This window comes from Dryobates pubescens, chromosome 10, assembly GCF_014839835.1.
Source record: "Dryobates pubescens isolate bDryPub1 chromosome 10, bDryPub1.pri, whole genome shotgun sequence".
Lineage (NCBI taxonomy): Eukaryota > Metazoa > Chordata > Aves > Piciformes > Picidae > Dryobates > Dryobates pubescens.
The window spans coordinates 32,882,299-32,902,603 of record NC_071621.1 but is presented as its reverse complement, the minus strand read 5'-3'; the positions used below and the strand labels follow the sequence as shown (position 1 = coordinate 32,902,603).

At 47.9% G+C, this 20,305-nt stretch overlaps 1 protein-coding gene across 1 annotated transcript in view; it reads right to left on the bottom strand.

Moving 5' to 3' along the window:
• Positions 1–1,784: 1,784 nt before the first annotated feature.
• MAML2 (mastermind like transcriptional coactivator 2) overlaps positions 1,785–20,305 on the bottom strand; it is a 261,439-nt gene continuing 242,918 nt past the window's right edge. The window contains exons 3-5 of the mRNA XM_054164918.1: positions 14,988–15,194; positions 11,707–11,818; positions 1,785–4,209 (exon numbers count right to left, since the gene is read on the bottom strand). Coding sequence (XP_054020893.1) covers positions 3,227–4,209; positions 11,707–11,818; positions 14,988–15,194 — 1,302 coding nt within the window. The 3' untranslated portion in view covers positions 1,785–3,226. The remainder of the gene's footprint in view (positions 4,210–11,706; positions 11,819–14,987; positions 15,195–20,305) is intronic.

Genomic DNA, 20,305 nt, shown 5'->3' with positions numbered 1-20,305 from the left:
GTATCATACAAAACTTTGCATACAGAATACAAAAGGTAACCATTGGCTTGTGGTATAAAATACAGCTTTTTCTGATAGCATATTTATTTCACATATGTATAAATATAACCCAAATAATATGATATTTTTTTCCCATTATTATTATTATTATTCCTACTAAAATATTATTACTTTTTGGGGGGGGGGGGCTTTTTTGGGGGGGGGGAGGGAGGATTTTTTTTTGTCTGTGATGTTTTGTTTTGGTGGTTTTTTGTTTTTTTTTATACAAAAGTTTACAAAAGCAAGAATTCTTCATATTTACAACCCCAATACTGCGAGGAGTGCCCAGTCAAAGATGAAAAATAGACTCTGAAGGTAGTGCACTTAGCCATTGCAAAGAAAGAGAGAGGGGAAAAAAGGACATTAGCTCCATTCTGGTAGAAGTGTCCAGAGGAAACGGTGCTGGATTCAAGTTTCAAGGCAAGAGTCTTTCACAAGCTCACATGTCAAATGCGTCAGGCACATCTTTACAGGACTGCAAATGGCCCTCTGCCTTTGCTGAATTTACTTAAGAATGAAGTGTTGATCCTGGGGGTGGCACTCGCAGCCCAGTATCTTTTCCATTTCAGGCTGAGGCCAATGGGAGAAAGCTCAACGTTGAATCTGCCACTGGGTGATACCCTGAAGTCTTGGGACCAGCTCCTCAGCTCACTGATTTTAACATCACTTGAGGATCTGGAAAGCAATCTGGTCTTAAAATAGAAACCAGGGGTGGCTTTTTCAATGGCATGTTAGGACAGTTGAACTTTAGTGCCCAGTGCTCATCATGATAATAACTCAGCCTTAGTGGCATGACAGTCATCTGCTGACCTGCTTATGGATGAAGTGTGTGCCTGTGTGTGAGACCGATGAGACCATCTTCCTTCCACTTTAAAGTCAGACAGCTACTACTATTTCAGTCTAGTTTTGCTCAGTTTATAGGGGACTCTCTCATTAGGCTGCACTTCTATCTTTCCAAACATAGAAGGGATGCCAGTGACCTCTGATGAAAAGCTCTTCAAAGACTTGGAAAAATTCATACTGGCATATCAAAAGGACTGCAGGCACCCCAGCCAAAACTGAAGAGAGGAAGGAGCTTTCTGGGCAGCTGAGCCACCACATTACAGAAGGAAGGGGTGAGCAAAAATCACTAGCTAAGGCAGCAGAAGGAAGTCTTCTGCATGGTTTGTCAATTCTCTTGTGAAAAATGTCTGGGAATGAACAGCATCATGGATCATCCTGCCTCAACTGGCAGATCTAGCTAGATGCCCACATTACACCTTTCCTGGAGGTGCTGGCGCCCAGTTTTGTGATGATGCTTCTTTAAACATCATGAAACATTGTGCCCACATGAAGTGACAGGGTGAAATGACTGGAAAAGCCTTATTAAAAACTCTCTTGAGAAATAGGTCAGAGAAGTGCAGAGGCTATTGTCAAGTAGTCTACTCATCCCAGTGCCACTAACAAGGATGAATAAAGCACTCGCACGGAGCAGAGCAATGCCTCTTGGCACCGAGGCATGTGAACGTAGGCATTGTATTCCTTTGCCACATCCAGTTTTAGCTAATTCACAGGATGCTGTGAAACATGTCACACCACATCATTTTAAAGAATAGCATTTTGATTTGAATTACAAGATGTGTTCCCTTCTCTGAATCCTGTTAGACTCACTACAGAGCTGCTTTAGTGGCAGTGCCTCCTTCTGATGCCCTTACTGACCAAGTCTGTAGGAGAAAATGTAGCATAGTCAAGACTATTCCCAGGCACCAAGGTCAAGCAGTGTGGAACAACTGGTATCCTCACAGCTTTGCTCTTGTAGTTTCCAAGGCAAGGTGGCTGCAAACAATGGGAATGGTGCTTGCCACAGGTTAATTCCCTAGTGATGCACAGAGATTGCTCAGGGCAATGTTAGCTGGGCCATCTCCAAAGCCAGGACAAATATTATATGCACTGCATGGAAATAGTCTCCCAAACTATTCCATTTTCAAGCACAGAGGTGGCTGGGTGGAGCTTCCTACTGTGAGTAACCCAGGTGTTCATAACTGATCTGCATGCTAGTTTCAGGGGCAGAGCCTCTTGCACTCTGCCTGGAGGCTGTGGGGACCTGGGCCATCCCTGGACTTCTTTCAACTTCCCCCATATGGCAAAGGAAAGCAGGATGGAGCCAGAATGCTGTGCAATCAAAATGGTAGCCTCTTCTCAAACAGTGATGCTGGCATAAACCTGTTTGACAGAGAGGACCAGGCTGAACTACCCGACACTCACTATGGGTTAAGATGAAAATGAGGACAGTGACTTAGCTGAGCCACTTCATGCATTTGACCTTCTCTAAGCTGGACTGAGAAAGTAGTTGGTGAGGCTCAAATTGTAAGCACCCTTCTCACTCAGGTTGTCCATTAAGTCACTGGAGTCCCTGGGGTAGGGCAAGGTGGCAAGATGAGGATCCTGAGCTTTGGTGTAGCTCATCTCATCTTTCCCTCAATGCCCAAAATGATTGTGCTGCTGGCAGGACAGTAGTGTCCCGTGATACTCACTGCAAACACTGCTGACAGGGAGAATGTGAATGCTGGAACACACTGAGTAACTCAATGGATGATATGTTTCTTTCTTCCCTTGGAGAACACCATTTACCCTTTGTGTGCTACAAAACATAGAGGGTTTAAAACAAAACCGTTGGGAAAGCAAACGTGAGCTTTGTACTCTTTAGACGTAAAGAGTTTTTGTAATGCAATGAGATTTACACAGTGCCTGATGCTGTCAGGGCTGAGTAGTCCCCGGGAAGTTAAGGACCGTGAGCATGATGGCTGAAGAGCTCTGAATCACTTGGACTCTTATTTGCACTCAGAGAGATTATGTTCCACAACCCATACCACCGTCCGGTGCTGGCGTGTGTGGGAAGCTAAGCACACTTTCCCACACAGCCCTCGTGAGAAGGACTGGTAGGTTTGCAATGCACTGCCCACTGGTGTGGGGAACAGACCCTTCACTCCTCCTCACTTCTTTGTGGCGGGCAAGAATATCGCTTATCTTATCACTTCATAAGGGGAGACTTCAGTTTTGTTGCTAGAGCAACTCTTCAAAGAGGGCAGTCACCCTACACGGTAGTTTAAAGGACAGCCCGGTTAGTGGAGTGTATCAAAAGCAGGTTGCTGGCATCTAAAGAGAAAGCTAATGTCCTTAACTGCTTCTTCATCTGGCTCACTGTCACTTATGAGTGGTTCCCCAGAATCTCATCAAGGTTGATGTCTTTCATCCAGTCGTCATTACCAGGCTCTGTTTTCAGTAAAGAATCTATGAAGTCCGAGTCGCTGTTGAGCGCAGGGCCTATACTGTCGCCTTGCTGGTTCAGAAAGTCAAACGCTAGGTCACCGCCATGCTCACTGCCTTGGTACACGCGAGAGTTTTGGTTGGTAGATGTGAAACCGGTTGACGGCAGAGATGACGGAGGCGTCATACTTGCTCCTGGCTGATTCAAGGTAGGCACAGTCTGTCCTCTCAGCTGGTTAGGTCTTATGCTGAGACCTCGCAGTGAGCCAGCGGCTTGCCCATTTAGAGTCTGGTTCATCTGGTTTAGAGGAGGCCTCATCTGGACTCCTGCTGTTAACTGATTAGGAGGTGCCAAGGCGTGCTGAGGAAAATGCTGGCTGCCTACGTTGCGTGGCAAGGACTGGGTAGGATAAGGAGTGCTCGTGGGGAAACGAACCCCTGCGGGTTTCAGTGTGTCCTGCTGCTTCCCCGCAGCCTCTTGCGGGGCCCAGTTCTGAGCTGTGGCGGTAGCCGTGATCATCACATTGGGTGCCCTTTGTGCAGGGATACCTGTGGCTCCGTGGTTCAAGCCTGGCCTTACTTGCTGTGAGGTGACCACTGCCCCTGTCCCAAAAGCTGCTGTATTGTTTCCCTGTGTCATGCTTTGCTGTCTAGACATCATGGGGTTGTTCTGACTGGGCAGGACTTGATTTTGGTTCCTGTGTGGCTGCATTTGGTTCATTCCTGAAGTTACGTTGTATGCACTCGACTGGTTGCAGGGAAGGTTCCCGTAGCAGCCCATACTCCGAGCAGCAGGGGCAGAAGGCATTCGGGTTCCAGCAGAGGTGGACATGAGGCTGGAGCTCTGCGGCACAATACTGTGAGTTGAGATAGGGTTGGATAAGGACATGTTGCTGGAGCTCATGCTCACAGCTGGTGAGCCACCTGGAAAGGAGAAAACAAAAGTGTTAAAACAAACATGGCCACATCAAAGCTGGGGGCAGGTGTTGATCTGTCAGAGGGCTGGAGAGCTCTGCAGAGGGACCTTGACAGGCTGGACAGATGGGCAGAGTCCAAGGGCATGAGATTGAACACATCTAAGTGTCAGGTTCTACACATTGGCCACAACGACCCCATGCAGTGATACAGGCTGGGGTCAGAGTGGATGGAAAGCAGCCAGGCAGAAAGGGACCTGGGGGTACTGGTTGACAGTAGGCTGAACATGAGCCATCAGTGTGCCCAGGTGGCCAAGGAGGCCAATGGCATCCTGGCCTGTATCAGGAACAGCAGGAGCGGGGAGGTCATTGTGCCCCTGTACTAAGCACTGGTTAGGCCACACCTGGTTAATTCTATTCTATTCTAATGTGTGATGCCATCCTAACACCAGCTTAAAAATACAGTTTTCTACCAGCAAAATTTCTTGAAGAAGAAATTTTAAGAGGGCTTGCATAAACTTGCTAAAGGCCTTAGAGATGCCTATCATCCAAAAGATGGTTTTGTCTATATGAAGCCATTGGTGGTCTTTTCATCCCTTCAGAGGTCATCTGATGAGCTGAAATCAGTGCTCACAGTAAGGTAAGTATTGGAGCAGAGAAGAACAGACAGAACCACTGGGCAGGAAAGAAGACTTTTCTGCCTGTGCTGGGTTACACGCATCCTCCATGGGGGCTGAAGAACTCAGTGCCCAGGTGGACAAAAGAAACTTGATCCAGGTGGGCAGAGAGACACTTGGTTTTCCCCCTCCCAGGAGGAGGGGTCCCCTGGGTCATAGGTGGTCTATTCCACTCCCCCCTCCTATCCATCAAGCCTGTAAAATGGGGCAGACATCTTTTACTTCTCTCTCTTTCCCTGCTTCACCTGCTTGAGAGAGGTCATCTGCTGCTGCTGCTTCCTGCACTGAGCACATGGTGGGTGCCTGCTTTCCAAGCTGCATCCATGCTTTCTAAACAACTGAATCCACTTGCATCCAGGGAATACAAGGCCATCTGGGCTTGGTTTTGTGTATTTTCCTATTTATCCTTCTCCCTTACCTTTTTAAACCCTCCCTGTTATTGCTCTATATTTATATATTTCGTTTTAAAAGTACCTCTTTTACTTCCAAATCAATTCCAGACCATTTCTGTCATGAGTTCTACCTCTCCTTTCCCCTACCTGACTTTTTGTTTTACCTTATCAGAAAAGGGAGGGGGAGGAATCTCAGTCTGTTAGCATTTGAGCTTTTAAATCCAGTTAAAGCTCAAACCAGCACACTGCCTTTTTTCACAGAACCACTAGATACCTCAGACAGGACAAAATGTGTCTAGGTGAGCAGAAGTGGAGGAGATCAAGAACATTTCTCCTTTAGAGGGCATGGCTCATCCTAGCTCCCTCTAAAGACAATGAGGAGTGATAGGCACCATCATCAGCCCCCTTTTCCACCTTTCTTAGACACCTACAGCAGTGGTATCTATTCCTTCTGGAAAGGTCTGTCCCAGGTGACAGCAGAAGCCAAGATAGCAATCACACATTTGCAGCACTCAGAGCCTCCCTCCTAGCTGGGTGCTGGAAGAGCAGCTCAGCCCAGTCTATGACCTGCTTGTCCTCCCATGTGTCAGCTGAGCAGGCCTGGGGGACGTGGGTTAGTATAGTGCCTGGCAAATGCCACTCATGTGCCCCTTCTAAGCTCTGTTCCCAGCTGGGCTGTGGCCAGCTGCCCCCACAGAAGCTGACTTGCCCATGAGGGAGCCAAACAGTACCAGATGTGCAGGCATCTGCTGCACATGAACATCACCTTTTGTGTATCAGGAAGCTAGAATTTATGACTTGGCACAAATCTACCATTTGTGGCTAATGCTGCACAGTGGAGGATTTTCCTGTACCTGACATCCTCCAATGAATCATAAGCCTCCAAACCTTGACACAAGCTTACTTCTGAGTCAGATTGGTGTCTACAGTGCCTCTATTTTGAAGCCACAGCAAGTCATTTACTCAGTGTAGTCTGATTGCTTATGCAATGCAAGACTCTTGAATTAATCCCTGAGAGGCTGGTTGAAGAAGACCAAAGATTTTCTAAACATGACCAGTGTAAATAGCACTGTGGAGGACCCCTCTCTGTACACAATCCGCTGCTCCACAGCTGAATTCCCTTTGCTACTGTGGTTTCCAGCACAAGCCCTACATGAAGCACAGCTAGGTTCAAGACAACCAAAAGGACATACTCTTCACATTCTTTGCCATATAGCACAGCACAAGCCACACCTGGGTGGCTCCCAAAGTGTGAGAGAAGCTCTAGAGTGGGCTTGCCTCCAAGGTACCACTGGGGCCGGAGAGCTCCCAAACAGAGAAGGACCTGGGGGTGCTGATTGACAGCTGCCTAAACATGAGCCAGTAGTGTGCCCAGGTGGCCAAGAAGGCCAACAGCATCCTGGCCTGCATTAGGAATAGTGTGGCCAGCAGGAGCAGGGAAGTCATTGTGCCCCTGTACTCTGCATTGGTTAGGCCACACCTTGGGTCCTGTGTCCAGTTCTGGGCCTCTCAGTTTAGGAAGGCCACTGAGACACTTGAAGGTGTCCAGAGAAGGGCAACAAGGCTGGGGAGAGGCCTTGAGCACAGCCCTGTGAGGAGAGGCTGAGGGAGGTAGGGTTGCTTAGCCTGGAGAAGAGGAGGCTCAGGAGAGACCTCATTGCTCTCTACAACTACCTGAAAGGTGGTTGTAGCCAGGAAGGGGTTGGTCTCTTCTCTCTAGCAACCAGCACCAGAACAAGAGGACACAGTCTCAAGCTGTGCCAGGGGAAGTTTAGGCTTGAGGTGAGCAGAAAGTTCTTCACTGAGAGAGTCGTTTGTCATTGGAATGGGCTGCCCAGGGAGGTGGTGGAGTCACTGTCCCTGGAGGTGTTCAAGAGGGGATTGGCTGTGGCACTTGGTGCCATGGTCTAGTCATGAGGTGTGTGGTGACAGGTTGGACTCGATGATCTTTGAGGTCTTTTCCAGCCTTGGTGATTCTGTGATTCTGTGATATTTCAGGAATTTCTTGAGGCTCCCCCAGAGGAGGAAGAGAGGCATGCAGACACCTGGAGCTCTGCTGTCTCATGAGTAGCAACTAGTAGCAATTGTTGGAAGTGAGACACTGCTTGTTTTGATCCTTCATACATACAAAAACCCAACACCAAAACAAACACCCCCTCCCCAAACAACAACAAACCAAAACCAAAACAAAAAACTCCATAGCAAACCAAAAAACCAGACTGAATTTGACTAACTTTGACTTCATCATTGAATCTTATAGACTAGACTAGACTAGGCTAGAATAGAATAGAATTAACCAGGTTGAAAAAGACCTTTGAGATCATCAAGTCCAACCTATCACCCAACACCTATCACTGTCCCTGGGGGTGTTCAAAAAAGGATTGGATGTGGCACTTGAAGCCATGGTTTAGTTAGTCCTGAGGTGTTGGGTGACAGGTTGGACTTGATGATCTCTGAGGTCTTTTCCAAGCTTATTGATTCTATGAGTCCATGTCATCAGAAAGTCAGGTATCTTACCTGGTCATCCAGGCCTTCCCTGTAGTTAGAATAGAATAGAATGGAATGGAATGGAATGGAATGGAATGGAATGGAATGGAATAGAATAGAATAGAATAGAATAGAATAGAATAGAATAGAATAGAATAGAATGGAATGGAATGGAATGGAATGGAATGGAATGGAATGGAATGGAATGGAATGGAATGGAATAGAATTGAATTAACCAGGTTGGAAAAGACCTTTGAGACCATCGAATCCAACCTATCACCCAACACCATCTAATCAACTAAACCATGGCATCAAGTGCCCCATCCAGTCTCTTCCTAAACACCTCCAGTGATGGTGACTCCACCACCTCCCTGGGCAGCACATTCCAATGGCCAATCTCTCTTTCTGTGAAGAATTTCTTCCTAACATCCAGCCTAAACCTCCCCTGGCACAGCTTGAGACTGTGTCCTCTTGTTCTGGTGCTGGTTGCCTGGGAGAAGAGACCAACCCTTCTCTCCTCCCAGCTGATCTACAAGTTTGTGGAGCCACTTCACTTGCTTCTGGTATGAGGCCCCTCCTGGGGTGACCCTGCCAGCTGCTAAGCAGCCCCAGGGCTACCATCACAATGCACCAGCAAAACCCCACGCTCTCTAAAGGCCACAGGTGGACAGTACATGGGCTGTACTTGCTGGGCAAAAGACAAAGCTTCCTCTCTCTTTGTATTGCTATTTTTATCCTTTTATTTTTAATTCAAGCATTTTCCACTCTGATTTCTTCCAGATGGGGAGCAATGCCTTCCCTGGCAGTGCTGTGTGCAGCTGCTGGGCACTCCAGGCTGTGGCCATTTGGAGAAATGCTCTCCCTGCCCGATTCACCTGCTCTTGTCTGGGGGTTTCCTGCCATGACATGGCACCATGGGGAAAAAAGCATAGAGACATAAAATACTAAACCACATGTCTGCAAGCCCCTGTGTTATTTTATTTAACTTCTTTTTCTCTTCTTCCCTGACCTGAGCAAAGACATTCCCAGAAAAAGGGAACAGATTCCCTGCTGTTTCTCCCTTATGCAAGAGTTTCCTAATCACTCCATCTGGTAGCTTTGTCGTGAGCTCCCAGCACAGCCCTTTCTCCCAGGCTTGCCTGAAAAGCTGTTCTCCTCCCCTGCCTTGCTCAGCAGGGACCTGAGATGTGAATGGGCAAGTGCTGCCAATCCCACATGTTTCAAACCAAGAAGATGGGAATCCAAATACCACAAGACTGGCAAAGAGTCCATCAGATTAAGAACAACAAGGAAAGCCACATAACAATGGTGATCTACTTGCTTTGGAGCCTTTCACAGATGTGGCTGCAGTCATTTCCATTGTCTCTCTCAGGGTAGAAATGTATTGTTTGTAAGTAAAAGCCAAGAATCTCAGTTAATCATCTGATTCCAGGAATGAGCCTTTAAACAACACACCAAATCACAGGAATTCTCCAGAAAACTGCTGGGGTTGCCAAAGCATTTGTTTTGTGGGCACAGGAGGTATCAAGCCAGCTCACAGGCCTCTCTGCCCTGCGGCACTGCCCTCACCAGGGGCTGCTATGCTGGCATCCATGATGGTTGTATACACTTACTGAAGATGACAAACACTCAGGCCCATTAGAACAACCCCATGCAGTGCTACAGGCTGGGGTCAGAGTGGCTGGAGAGCAGCCAGGCAGAAAAGGACCTGGGGGTGCTGATTGATAGTAGGCTGAACATGAGGCAGCAGTGTGCCCAGGTGGCCAAGAAGGCCAAGGGCATCCTGGCCTGCATCAGGAATAGTGTGGCCAGCAGGAGCAGGGAGGTCATTCTGCCCTGGACTCAGCAGTGGTTGGGCCACACCTTGAGTCCTGTGTCCAGTTCTGGGCTCCTCAGTTTAGGAAAGATGTTGAGTTGCTGGAAGGTGTCCAGAGAAGGGCAACGAGGCTGGGGAGAGGCCTTGAGCACAGCCCTTGTGAGGAGAGGCTGAGGGAGCTGAGGTTGCTTAGCCTGGAGGAGAGGAGGCTCAGGGGAGACCTTCTTGCTGTCTACAACTACCTGAAGGGAGGCTGTAGCCAGGAGGGGGTTGGTCTCTTCTCCCAGGCAACCAGCAGCAGAACAAGAGGACACAGTCTCAAGCTGCGCCAGGGGAAGTTTAGGCTGGATGTTAGGAAGAAGTTCTTCACAGAAAGAGAGATTGGCCACTGGAATGTGCTGCCCAGGGAGGTGGTGGAGTCACCATCACTGGAGGTGTTTAAGAAGAGACTGGATGAGGCACTTGGTGCCATGGTTTAGTTGATTAGATGGTGCTGGATGATCTTGAAGGTCTTTTCCAGCCTGGTTAATTCTATTCTATTCTATTCTATTCTATTCTATTCTATTCTATTCTATTCTATTCTATTCTATTCTACTCTACTCTATTCTATTCTATTCTATTCTATTCTATTCCATTCCATTCCATTCCATTCCATTCCATTCCATTCCATTCCATTCCATTCCATTCCATTCCATTCCAGCAATGTCCTGCAGCAAGCTTATTGCTGCTCAACTTGTAAACAAACCAAAAAGGGCTACACGAACATTGCCTGCACAGCTCTTCTGCACACAGCAGGGCTGCTGGCCAGCAGGTAGCAAGGGAGCAAGCTACACATGGAACCTTGTTACAATTGTGATAGAAACTGAAAATATTTTCCTCCAAAGGACAGGTAGGAAGGAATGACTCAGAGCTGTTGCTGAATTTGTGGGCCCAACAGTTACAGAAAATCAAACAACTCAAAACATCTTTTATTGCCTCAGTGTGTTGAACACACAGACACAGTAGAAGGCAGAGATTCCTCTTGATACTTAAAGGTACAGATGCTTTGCACTATAAAGAATATCCTTTGATCCCATCTGCTACATTTCTCCATAATCCCTCTCTCTTCCCAGATTTAGATTGGATGTTAGGAACAAGTTCTTTACCATGAGGGTGCACTGAAACAGGTTGCCAAGGGAGGGAATTGAGGCCTCATCCCTGGAGATAGTCAGGGTCAGGCTCGACAAAGGCTATGGGCAACCTGATCTAGTGGAGGATGTCCCCGTTGACTGCAGGTGGGTTGGATCAGATGACCTTTGGAGGTCCCTTCTAACCCAAACCATTCTATGATTCTGTGGTTTTATGATCTTTTCCTTACACTGTCTTTGGTCTTAGGGCAGGACGCAGCTAACCAGCAAGGTGAACAGCATGAAAAGCTGAACAAGCAGTCCTGTAGTCCCCAAAGTAGACTCTCCAACAAGGTGAGGGCACAAGAGATGAAACCAAGGACTAGTCCTGAAGTCTTGGGCATTTTCTGCCCTGGGCAGTTCTGACAGAAAGGAGGGGCTTTTACCCTACTGTTTGACTGATCTGTTGAAATGCTGCTTTTAGAGCAGCCATGAGGCCATGACTGTACCACATTTAACATGCCAAAAACTGAGATGGTGTTACATCATGTATTTGAAAACTAGTATGAGGGTCCTCATGCTGTACACAAGCTGCCAGTCATAGGGAAGGATGGTTCTGATCTTGGTCTCTGAAGCAGGATGTACCACCTACTTGAGAGATGCATCTGAATGGAGTGATGTTATGTAGTCAAGAGGACACCTCTGATTCAACTATTTAGGTGCCCATCTGCCCCAGACAGTACTACTGAGAGGGGTGATAGCCCCTTCTTCCCCCATATCTGAGAGATGCAGCATCAGCCTGGATGAACTACTAGCTGATTCTCCAGATCATACAACAGCACTTCTCAGTGGTGGGGGTCAGTAAGGTAAATAGCACAGGAGGGCAGCAGCCACCACCTGCTGCCTCTGTGATGATATAAGTGGATGCCCAAAATATCAGACCCTGGTCATCAGTGGATGCATGGCTCTTCTGGATTGTCTTCTGGCTGGAAGGAAAGAAACAGTTTCACTCAGTCCATAGGCACTTACCAGGATATTGGTTCCCTTGTTGCATGTTGACCACGTTCCTTCTTTGGTCTTTATAATCTGGTGGTGGTCTTGTCAAGTGCCTGTTCAGTTGATCTTGTGGAGTTATTTTCTCCTAGAAGATTAGATTAGAAATGTATTGATTTGCTTTTCTTTTCTTTCTGCTTTTCTGGCCCTGTGTTTTGCCCAATTCTTTCTTTTCTCATTATGTACAAAGCTGAAGTGCTCCTTCCTGCCACCCTGTCTGGTCCATAGGAGGGACATCTATGACACTGCCATCACCCACTTCAGTCTGTCTGGAAGCCTTTCTGCTGGTTGCATTGTGTTTGTTTCTGGCCTAACTTTCCTTAAAACCATGGAGAGTTTCTCAGCCTCTGAGAACTGCACTGCAGTACAACACATCTCATGTTCACACCGTCAGGGACTGCTTATCAGTCAGATGGGCCTGATGGTTCCTCGTGGCTCCCTCTCTGTCTATGCACCTGGCTTTGCTTTCAGAGAAAGCACAGGGACAAAGCAAACACTCAAGTCTAACCCAAACATACAGCCAGGATGCAGCTGGGGAGCAGCAAGGGTCCAGATCTGCATCAGTGGGCATTAGTGTGCTTCACTCATGCAGCACTCCCAGAGTCCACAACTGGCAAAGAGGATTTCACCTTGCCATCCCCATCTATAGCAAAGCCCATCCTTAACTGTCTCCTTCTTCCTGCACCAGAGGAGCTCCAACAAAAATCAGCAAAACCTTTGCTTTGTCCTCCCTTGCATCTCTCCTCACCAGACATGCCAGCAGGGTGCCATGAGGAAGACTTCTCAGGCTACGTGGCCCATGGTAGGAAAGCCTGTGTTTGACCACCTCAGACACTGCTAAGTCACTGCTGGTGCACATGTGCCACCCAGAGTTGTGTTTACTGGGCAGCTGGTGGGCAGGCTTCACTCCTTTTCTGCAGTGTGCTTGGGTTTTGTGATCAGCTGCCAGAATGGCAAGTTGGCATGTCAGTATGAGTCAGGCCTTGGTCGGTGATGGAATTCCATTACAGTTATTTGGGGCTCTTCTGTCTGAAAAGAGCATGCAAATGGACCCCCTCGTTAAAAAAAGATCTGTTTTGTTCTGTTCTGGTTTGGCTTGTTTGTCTTCTGCCACTTCAAAGCACTGGATAAAGAGCCTTGCTTGTGATATTTTGGCATTTCCATAATGCACTCTGGGAGTGAGGGCTGGAGCACCTCTCCTATGAGGACAGACTGAAGGAGTTGGGGCTGTTCAGTCTGGAGAAGAGAAGGCTCCGAGGTGACCTAATTGTGGCCTTCCAGTATCTGAAGGGGGCTACAAGAAGGCTGGGGAGGGACTTCTCAGGATCTCAGGCAGGGATAGGACTAGGGGGAATGGAATGAAGCTGGAGGTGGGGAGATTCAGGCTGGACGTGAGGAGGAAGTTCTTCCCCATGAGAGTGGTGAAGCCCTGGAATGGGTTGTCCAGGGAGGTGGTTGAGGCCCTGTCCCTGGAGGTGTTTAAGCCCAGGCTGGCTGAGGCTCTGGCCAGCCTGATCTAGTGTGAGGTGTCCCTGCCCATGGCAGGGGGGTTGGAACTAGATGATGCTGGGGTCAGAGTGGCTGGAGAGCGGCCAGACAGAGAGGGACCTCTGTAGCTCTGCATGGGGTTGCTGTGGCCAATGTGCAGAACCCGACACTTGGATGTGTTCAGTCTCCTGCCCTTGGACTCTGCCCATCTGTCCAGCCCGTCGAGGTCCCTCTGCAGATCCTCTCTACCCTCCAGCAGATCAACTCCTGCCCCCTTGGTGCAGCTTGGTGCAGAGGAGGGCAATGAAGCTGGTGAGGGGCCTGGAGAATAAATCTTATGAAGAACAGCTGAAGGACTGGGGATGTTGAGTTTGAAAAGGAGGATGCTGAGGGGAGATCTCACTGCTCTCTACAACTACCTGAAAGGAAGGCTGGTAGAGAGGCTGGTGCTGGTCTCTTCTCACAGGTAATTAGTGATAGAACAAGAGGCAATGGCCTCAAGCTGTGATTGAGAGGTTTAGACTGGACATTAGGAAGAATTTTTTCATGGAAAGAGTGGTCAGGCATTGGGATGTGCTGCCCAGGGAGGTGGTTGAGTCACCAACCCCGCAGGTGTTTAAAGGTCATTTGGATGTCGTGTTTGGGGTTATAGATTAGGGGTGAACCTTCTACAGCAGGGTGATTGGTTGGACTTGGTGATCCTGAGGGTCTTTTCCAACCTGAAAGTTTCTGTGATTCAGAGAATAGAAAGTTTGGGATTCAAAATATCAGGCCAGCATGTACAGGTCTGCCCTGTAGGCTGAGAGTTGCAGGTTGAGATAAATAAGTTACAGGCCTAGGGTCTGCTGGAAAAAGCAAAGGAGGTTGTGCTGTCACCTCCATTCTTCTCCAGAATCATCCCTGCAACCCTTCCCTCATTGTCACAGGGCACCCACATTGTTCTCTGCCTGCCTCAAGGCCATGCCACACTCAGCTCCTCTTCTAGGACCTTTCTCTTTGCTGTGCTTTTGCAAGCAGTACTCCAAGGAACAGTGAATCCAAGGATGCTGTGGGCAGCTGGGACTCTCTCTCACTGCACTGGCCATGGATGATGGGCCATGAAGCACTTTCAGATGGCTCAGTTCGTGCAGTATCGATGGCAATGCTCGTTTAGTGGAACTGTATCAGTGGGCTCTAGTGCTTACCACTGCCAACAAGCCCACAACCTCCACAGCTCATAAAATGACCAGAAACTACCAACTGGTTTCTCAGTTACCAAGGGAGAGAACTGGCTGCAAGTATTTGGAAGTGCAAAAACAAAACCAGAAAGAAAGACAGGTGAATGATGCCAGCCAAGCACACAAACTTGTGTTGAACACTACATCAATGTACCTGATCCTTGTTTGCACACAGGTGCTTTATACCTTGCAGCCTAGGTTGCAGAGCCTGGAAGTCAACTTTCCTCTGTGGCTGAAGTAGAACAGCAGTGAACTTTAGCTTATTTTACAAAGAAAACCACTGACAATATTCATGTGCCTCAAATCAAGCATATTCTTAGCTTGTTCTCATAACAAAACCACAGTAGCTTGGATTCTGGAGTTGTTTTATATAAACTGAAGAAGGTTTCAAAAGAGCTTAGCAAAGTGTTGAATAACAGGGGGCACACTCTAGAGCTCCTAGGTGTTGGCAAAATGACCTCAAAGTTTTGGGGCCTTTCCAACACTTAGATTACTTTCCAGTTGCTTTTGTGATAATCCTTTCCCTGTAAAATAAGGAATTAGGAAACTTACAGCTTCTGCTGCCAACATCTGCTGCTGTAGAAGGAGTTGTTTTTGCTCCATCATTTGTCGTTGCAGAGCCTGTTTCTTTTCCATCAGTTGCTGATTCAACATTGATTGCTGGGATGAGTTCATGTAACCACTTCCAGTGTTTGGATTCGAGCAAGAACTGGAGCTTGGAGTAGGGCCAGCTCCCTGGCCTACCACAGAGTGTTGATCCTGAAACAGAAGAAATGGGTCAGGAAGGCTGAAAATAATAACAAGCATCAAGAAAAGGAAATCATCTTTTTTTTGTGTGATTAGCTCAAGTAGAGGACACAGCCCACAGACTCTCAGAACAAGTGACCTGGATGAAGGCTTCGACAACCTAAGAGGATTGAGTAACTTTGTCGCTCGTGGAAGGCTCTGACAAGGTGCCAGGTGGTTCCAGTGGAAAGCCTCCATGTGGTACCAGAAGCTTGGGAAATGTTAACAGAAGGAAGGGAGCTGTCCTGGGGATCTTTCAGGAAATTTGCATCAGGCTGTACAGCAGCTTGCTTGACCACAAGGGAACAAACTCGGCATCTGCTGGCTCCCACCATCTGGCAAGCAGCAGTGAGGAGTTACAGACTCATTGCTAGAAGTGGCATCTATGCTTAGAAAAGACAGCAGTGGTAGATTGTTACTGGATGTGGCCATTTTCATTCACCTGCGGGGTGGTTTCAGGCTCTGCCTTTAAAATTTAGCTACAGATTTCGAGCAGAAAAGTAGAAAAAGATAACTAAGTCACTACTGGGGGTGAAAAGGAAAACAAAAGATTCTTCTAAACAAATTCCTTGGGTAAATATCTGGAGTAAGAGGAGCTGTACCATAACAATTCTTCCCTTTTCTCCTCTCTTCTGATCTCTGGCTGGTTTTGCTTTGCTCAGGAGAGATAATCTGCGTGCTCTGGTTGCCCTGGGCTAAGTCTAACTTCTCTGCTCCTTTCTCTTGTCCCTTTTGTACAGGGGCGGTAAAGGAGGGAGAAGCTGGTAGCTTCCCCTGGTCCTTGGCTAGGGAGGTCCTTATGCTGTTTACTAGTTCTAAATATCTGAATAGAATAGAATTAACCAGGTGGGAAAAGACCTTTGAGATCATCGAGTCCAACCTATCATCCAACACCATCTCATCAATTAAACCATGGCACTAAGTGCCCCATCCAGTCTCTTCCTAATCACCTCCAGTGATGGTGATTCCACCACCTCCCTGAGCAGCACATTCCAATGGCCAATCTCTCTTTCTATGAAGAATTTCTTCCTAACATCCAGCCTAAACTTCCCTTGTCACAGCTTGAGACTGTGTCCTCTTGTTCTGGTGCTGGTTGCCTGGGAGAAGAGACTAGCCCTCACCTGGCTACAACCTCCCTTCAGGTAGTTGTAGATAGCAATAAGGTCTGCCCTGAGCCTCCTCTCCTCCAGGCTAAGCAGCCCCAGCTCCCTCACACTCTCCTCACAGGGCTGTGCTCCAAACCCCTCCCCAGCTTTGTTGCCCTTCTCTGGACACCTTCCAGCAGCTCAACATCTTTCCTAAACTGAGGAGCCCAGAACTGGACACAGGACTCAAGGTGTGGCCTAACCAGTGCTGCATAATATTGTAGATCCTGTATATTTTGTACATTTTCTTTGCATTCCATTTGCTTGTAAATACAGCTTCATTTGCTTCTAACTGAGCTGGTCTGGCAAAGTTAATGTTGGGAGTGAAACTTCAACCCACCACATTACAACCTGACAGGAATAATCTCAGAGACTGCTGATTGACTCCCATTATTAGCAGGATTAAATGGGTTTAGAATTTATCAACTCCCTTGGTAGAACAAGTGTGTAACTGCACAGGACTTGGAAAAGTGCTTTAGGTTCTCCCTGGTTTTTATGATGGTGCTTCCTCTTCCCTGTGTGCAGCTTCAAGACGAAGGGATAGCAAAAAATATCATGCCAGAAGGCATTGGGGAAGGTACTTGGGAACTCAAACTAGGCACATACAGGATGAGAACGAACATGGGATGACATAGAATAGAATACATAGAATAAACCAGGTTGGAAGAGACCTTCAAGATCATCACGTCCAACCCCTCAACCAATCCAACACCACCTAAACAACTAACCCATGGCACCAAGCACCCCATCAAGTCTCCTGAACACCTGTAGCAATGTAGCAACGACAACATGCTACTCATTTTCTTTTAGCTATAGTTTCCCTTGGCAGCAATATGATTTCTGTCTGTGTTGAGTTCTGGGCCCCTCAATTTAAGAAGCATATTGAGACACTTGAATGTGTCCAGAGAAGGGCAACAAAGCTGGGGAGAGGCCTCGAGCACAACCCTGTGAGGAGAGGCTGAGGGAGCTGGGGTTGCTTAGGCTGGAGGAGAGGAGGCTCAGGGGAGACCTTCTTGCCCTCTACAACTACCTGAAGGAAGGTTGTAGCCAGGAGAGGAGGCTCAGGGGAGACCTTCTTGCCCTCTACAACTACCTGAAGGAAGGTTGTAGCCAGGTGGGGGTTGGTCTCTTCTCCCAGGCAACCATCACCAGGACAAGAGGACACAGTCTCAAGCTGTGCCAGGGGAAGTTTAGGCTGGATGTTAGGAAGAAATTCTTCCCAGAAAGAGTGAGTGGCCATTGGAATGTGCTGCCCAGGGAGGTGGTGGAGTCACCATCAGTGGAGGTGTTTAGGAAGAGACTGGATGGGGTGCTTGGTGCCATGGTTTAGTCAATTAGATGGTGTTGGGTGATAGGTTGGACTGGGTGATATCAAAGGTCTCTTCCAACCTGGTTAATTCTGTATGCTGTATACTACAAAGTAATCCAACTTATCTTCCCACCATCTGGCATGGAAGAAACAATGACTGCTATGGGTATTTCTATTTTAAAACAGCTCTGTGGTTTTCAGATGGGACTCCACGAGTGAGCAGCTAGCTAAAGCATTCGATGACTTCGAGTGGAATAAACCCCATGCTTTTCTTCTGGAGCCACCTGCAGCCCCCAAGGCGGTGTAACCAACCCACCCTTCAAAATTTATTGGGCTCTTACACAATTACATCCCAGTTGCAGAAGGAATCCAGGCTTGCTCGGCACTGCCACATTTTTCAGCCCTTATGTTAGCTGCAAGATAGAAACTGCCTCCTCCCACCAGCGCCGCTTGCCAAGTTGTTGCGCAAAGCTTTTTGTCTTCCTTAAAATATTTTGAAAAGAAAAATATGTTACAAGAAATTGGCTTCGACTTCTACACTCAAAAGGCATCTCCAGCCTGAACCCTGCCACATGCTACAGCCATTAATAGCATTCATCTGCTGTGCTCCTGCACAGATAACGCGGGCTCCCCGCGATGGGCTTCCACGGTCCCGCATGAAAAGGAGGAGACTGGATAGGGTGCTTGGTTGCATGGTTTAGTTGGTTGGGTGGTGTTGGATGATGGGTTGGACATGATGATCTTGAAGGTCTCTTCCAACCTGGTTTATTATATTCTATTCTAAACTGCAAAGCCAAATGGCAAAGCCCAGCTTTAGCTCTCCCTTATTCCCTGCCCGCCCGTGTAAGCCACGGGGAGGGCTTTTGTGTTAAGATAAACTCTATAGTGTCCATTCATGATACCTATCAAAGAAAGGTCCTCTGTAGTATCATTTGGCACAGCTGCTTGGCAAATAGGACCTTAGAAAAGAGCCAGTTTCATAGAATCTTAGAAACAATAAGGTTAGGAAAGACCCCAGAGATCATCAAGTCCAAACTATCACCCAACACCTCAGGACTAACTAAACCATGGCTTCAAGTGCTACCTCCAATCCTTTTTTGAACACCTCCAGGGACAGGGACTCCACCACCTCCCTGGGCAGCACATTCCAATGGCCAATCTCTCTTTCTGGGAAGAACCTTCTCCTCACCTCGAGCCTAAACCTCCCCTGGCACAGCTTGAGACTGTGTCCTCTTGTTCTGGTGATGGTTGCCTGGGAGAAGAGACCAACCCCCACCTGGCTACAACCTCCCTTCAGGTAGTTGTAGAGAGCAAGAAGGTCTGCCCTGAGCCTCCTCTTCTCCAGGCTAAGCAACCCCAGCTCCCTCAGCCTCTCCTCACAGGGCTGTGCTCCGAACCCCTCCCAGCTTTGCTGCCCTTCTCTGGACACCTTCCAGCAACTCAACATCTTTCTTAACCTGAGGGGTCCAGAACTGGACAGAAAACTCAAGGTGTGGCCTAACCAGTGCTGAGTACAGGGCACAATGACTTCCCTGCTCCTGCTGGCCAGAAAAAGCAGAGAGCTGGCAGGACCCTGGGCCATCAGCACCTTTCTCCCTTTTGTCTTCTCTCTTTCTCTCCAAAGCTTGCTGGGAGTCTCTGAAAGTCTTTTGCAAGGTTGTGATTCTGCATTCATAGTTCAGAAGCAGTTTAGGAACACCTGGCTGGAAAAAGATGTGCAAACCTTTCCCCTCTTTTTCCTGGAAATGCCTTGAATTGATGAATAATTTTGTTGGGACAGAAGTGAAACAATGGTTAATTTTTTACCAAACCACAATGCCCACAGAAGCTGTTTGCTTCCCAGCCAGGAACACTGGCATCTGTATCACAGGATGGGCTTCTGCTTCTTGCACACCTTCCCTTGAAAGGACAGGGTGAATTTTCCCACCTCCCTCTTCCTCTGTGAGGCAGCTCATTCTATGGCTAGTGCCAGGTCAGGAGTGGCAGCACTGATTTCTGCTCTCCTTTTGTGCTAGTTCTGGCTTAAAAAGAAACAAAGAATAACAGGAATAGAAGAAAAAGCTTCAGATCAGTTCAGGGAAGGCTGCTCAGCAATGGATGCCTGCCCCACCAAAAACTGCTTCTGGAGGAAGAGCTGAGCAAGGATTTTTTTTTGTCTGGTCACTGAACCTGTGCATGATGTTCCCACTCATAACCAATTTGATTCAGTTGTGTTAGTTGGCATCACAGACTACTTAGAGAGAGGGTGGTGGAGATCAAGGCACCTCTGTGGATTTCTTCAGGGACCAGTGGCTGTACTGACCCTATGAGCTTCTCAAGGGCATTATGCTTTGACTGCAAATCACCTTGGACACCTCCTTGGAGGAGGAGAAGGACTCCAAGGAAAGGCTCAGTGAAGTCCTGCCACTTTGTTTCTTAGGCTGGTGGCAAAGCCCAGACCCCCCATGGCCCCCTGGTGTGAACTTCCAGTGCCTCAGCTGGCATGCTGCTTTCTACAACCAGAAACTGAGGTTCTCTAGCAGCCCCTGGCACCAGGCACGGGGTAGTACCAGGCTTACTGAGAAAAGCCAATCTCTTGCAACTTGAGGAAGCCTCAGGGCACAGGGTGCTCCTCTTGAACAGCCCATCAT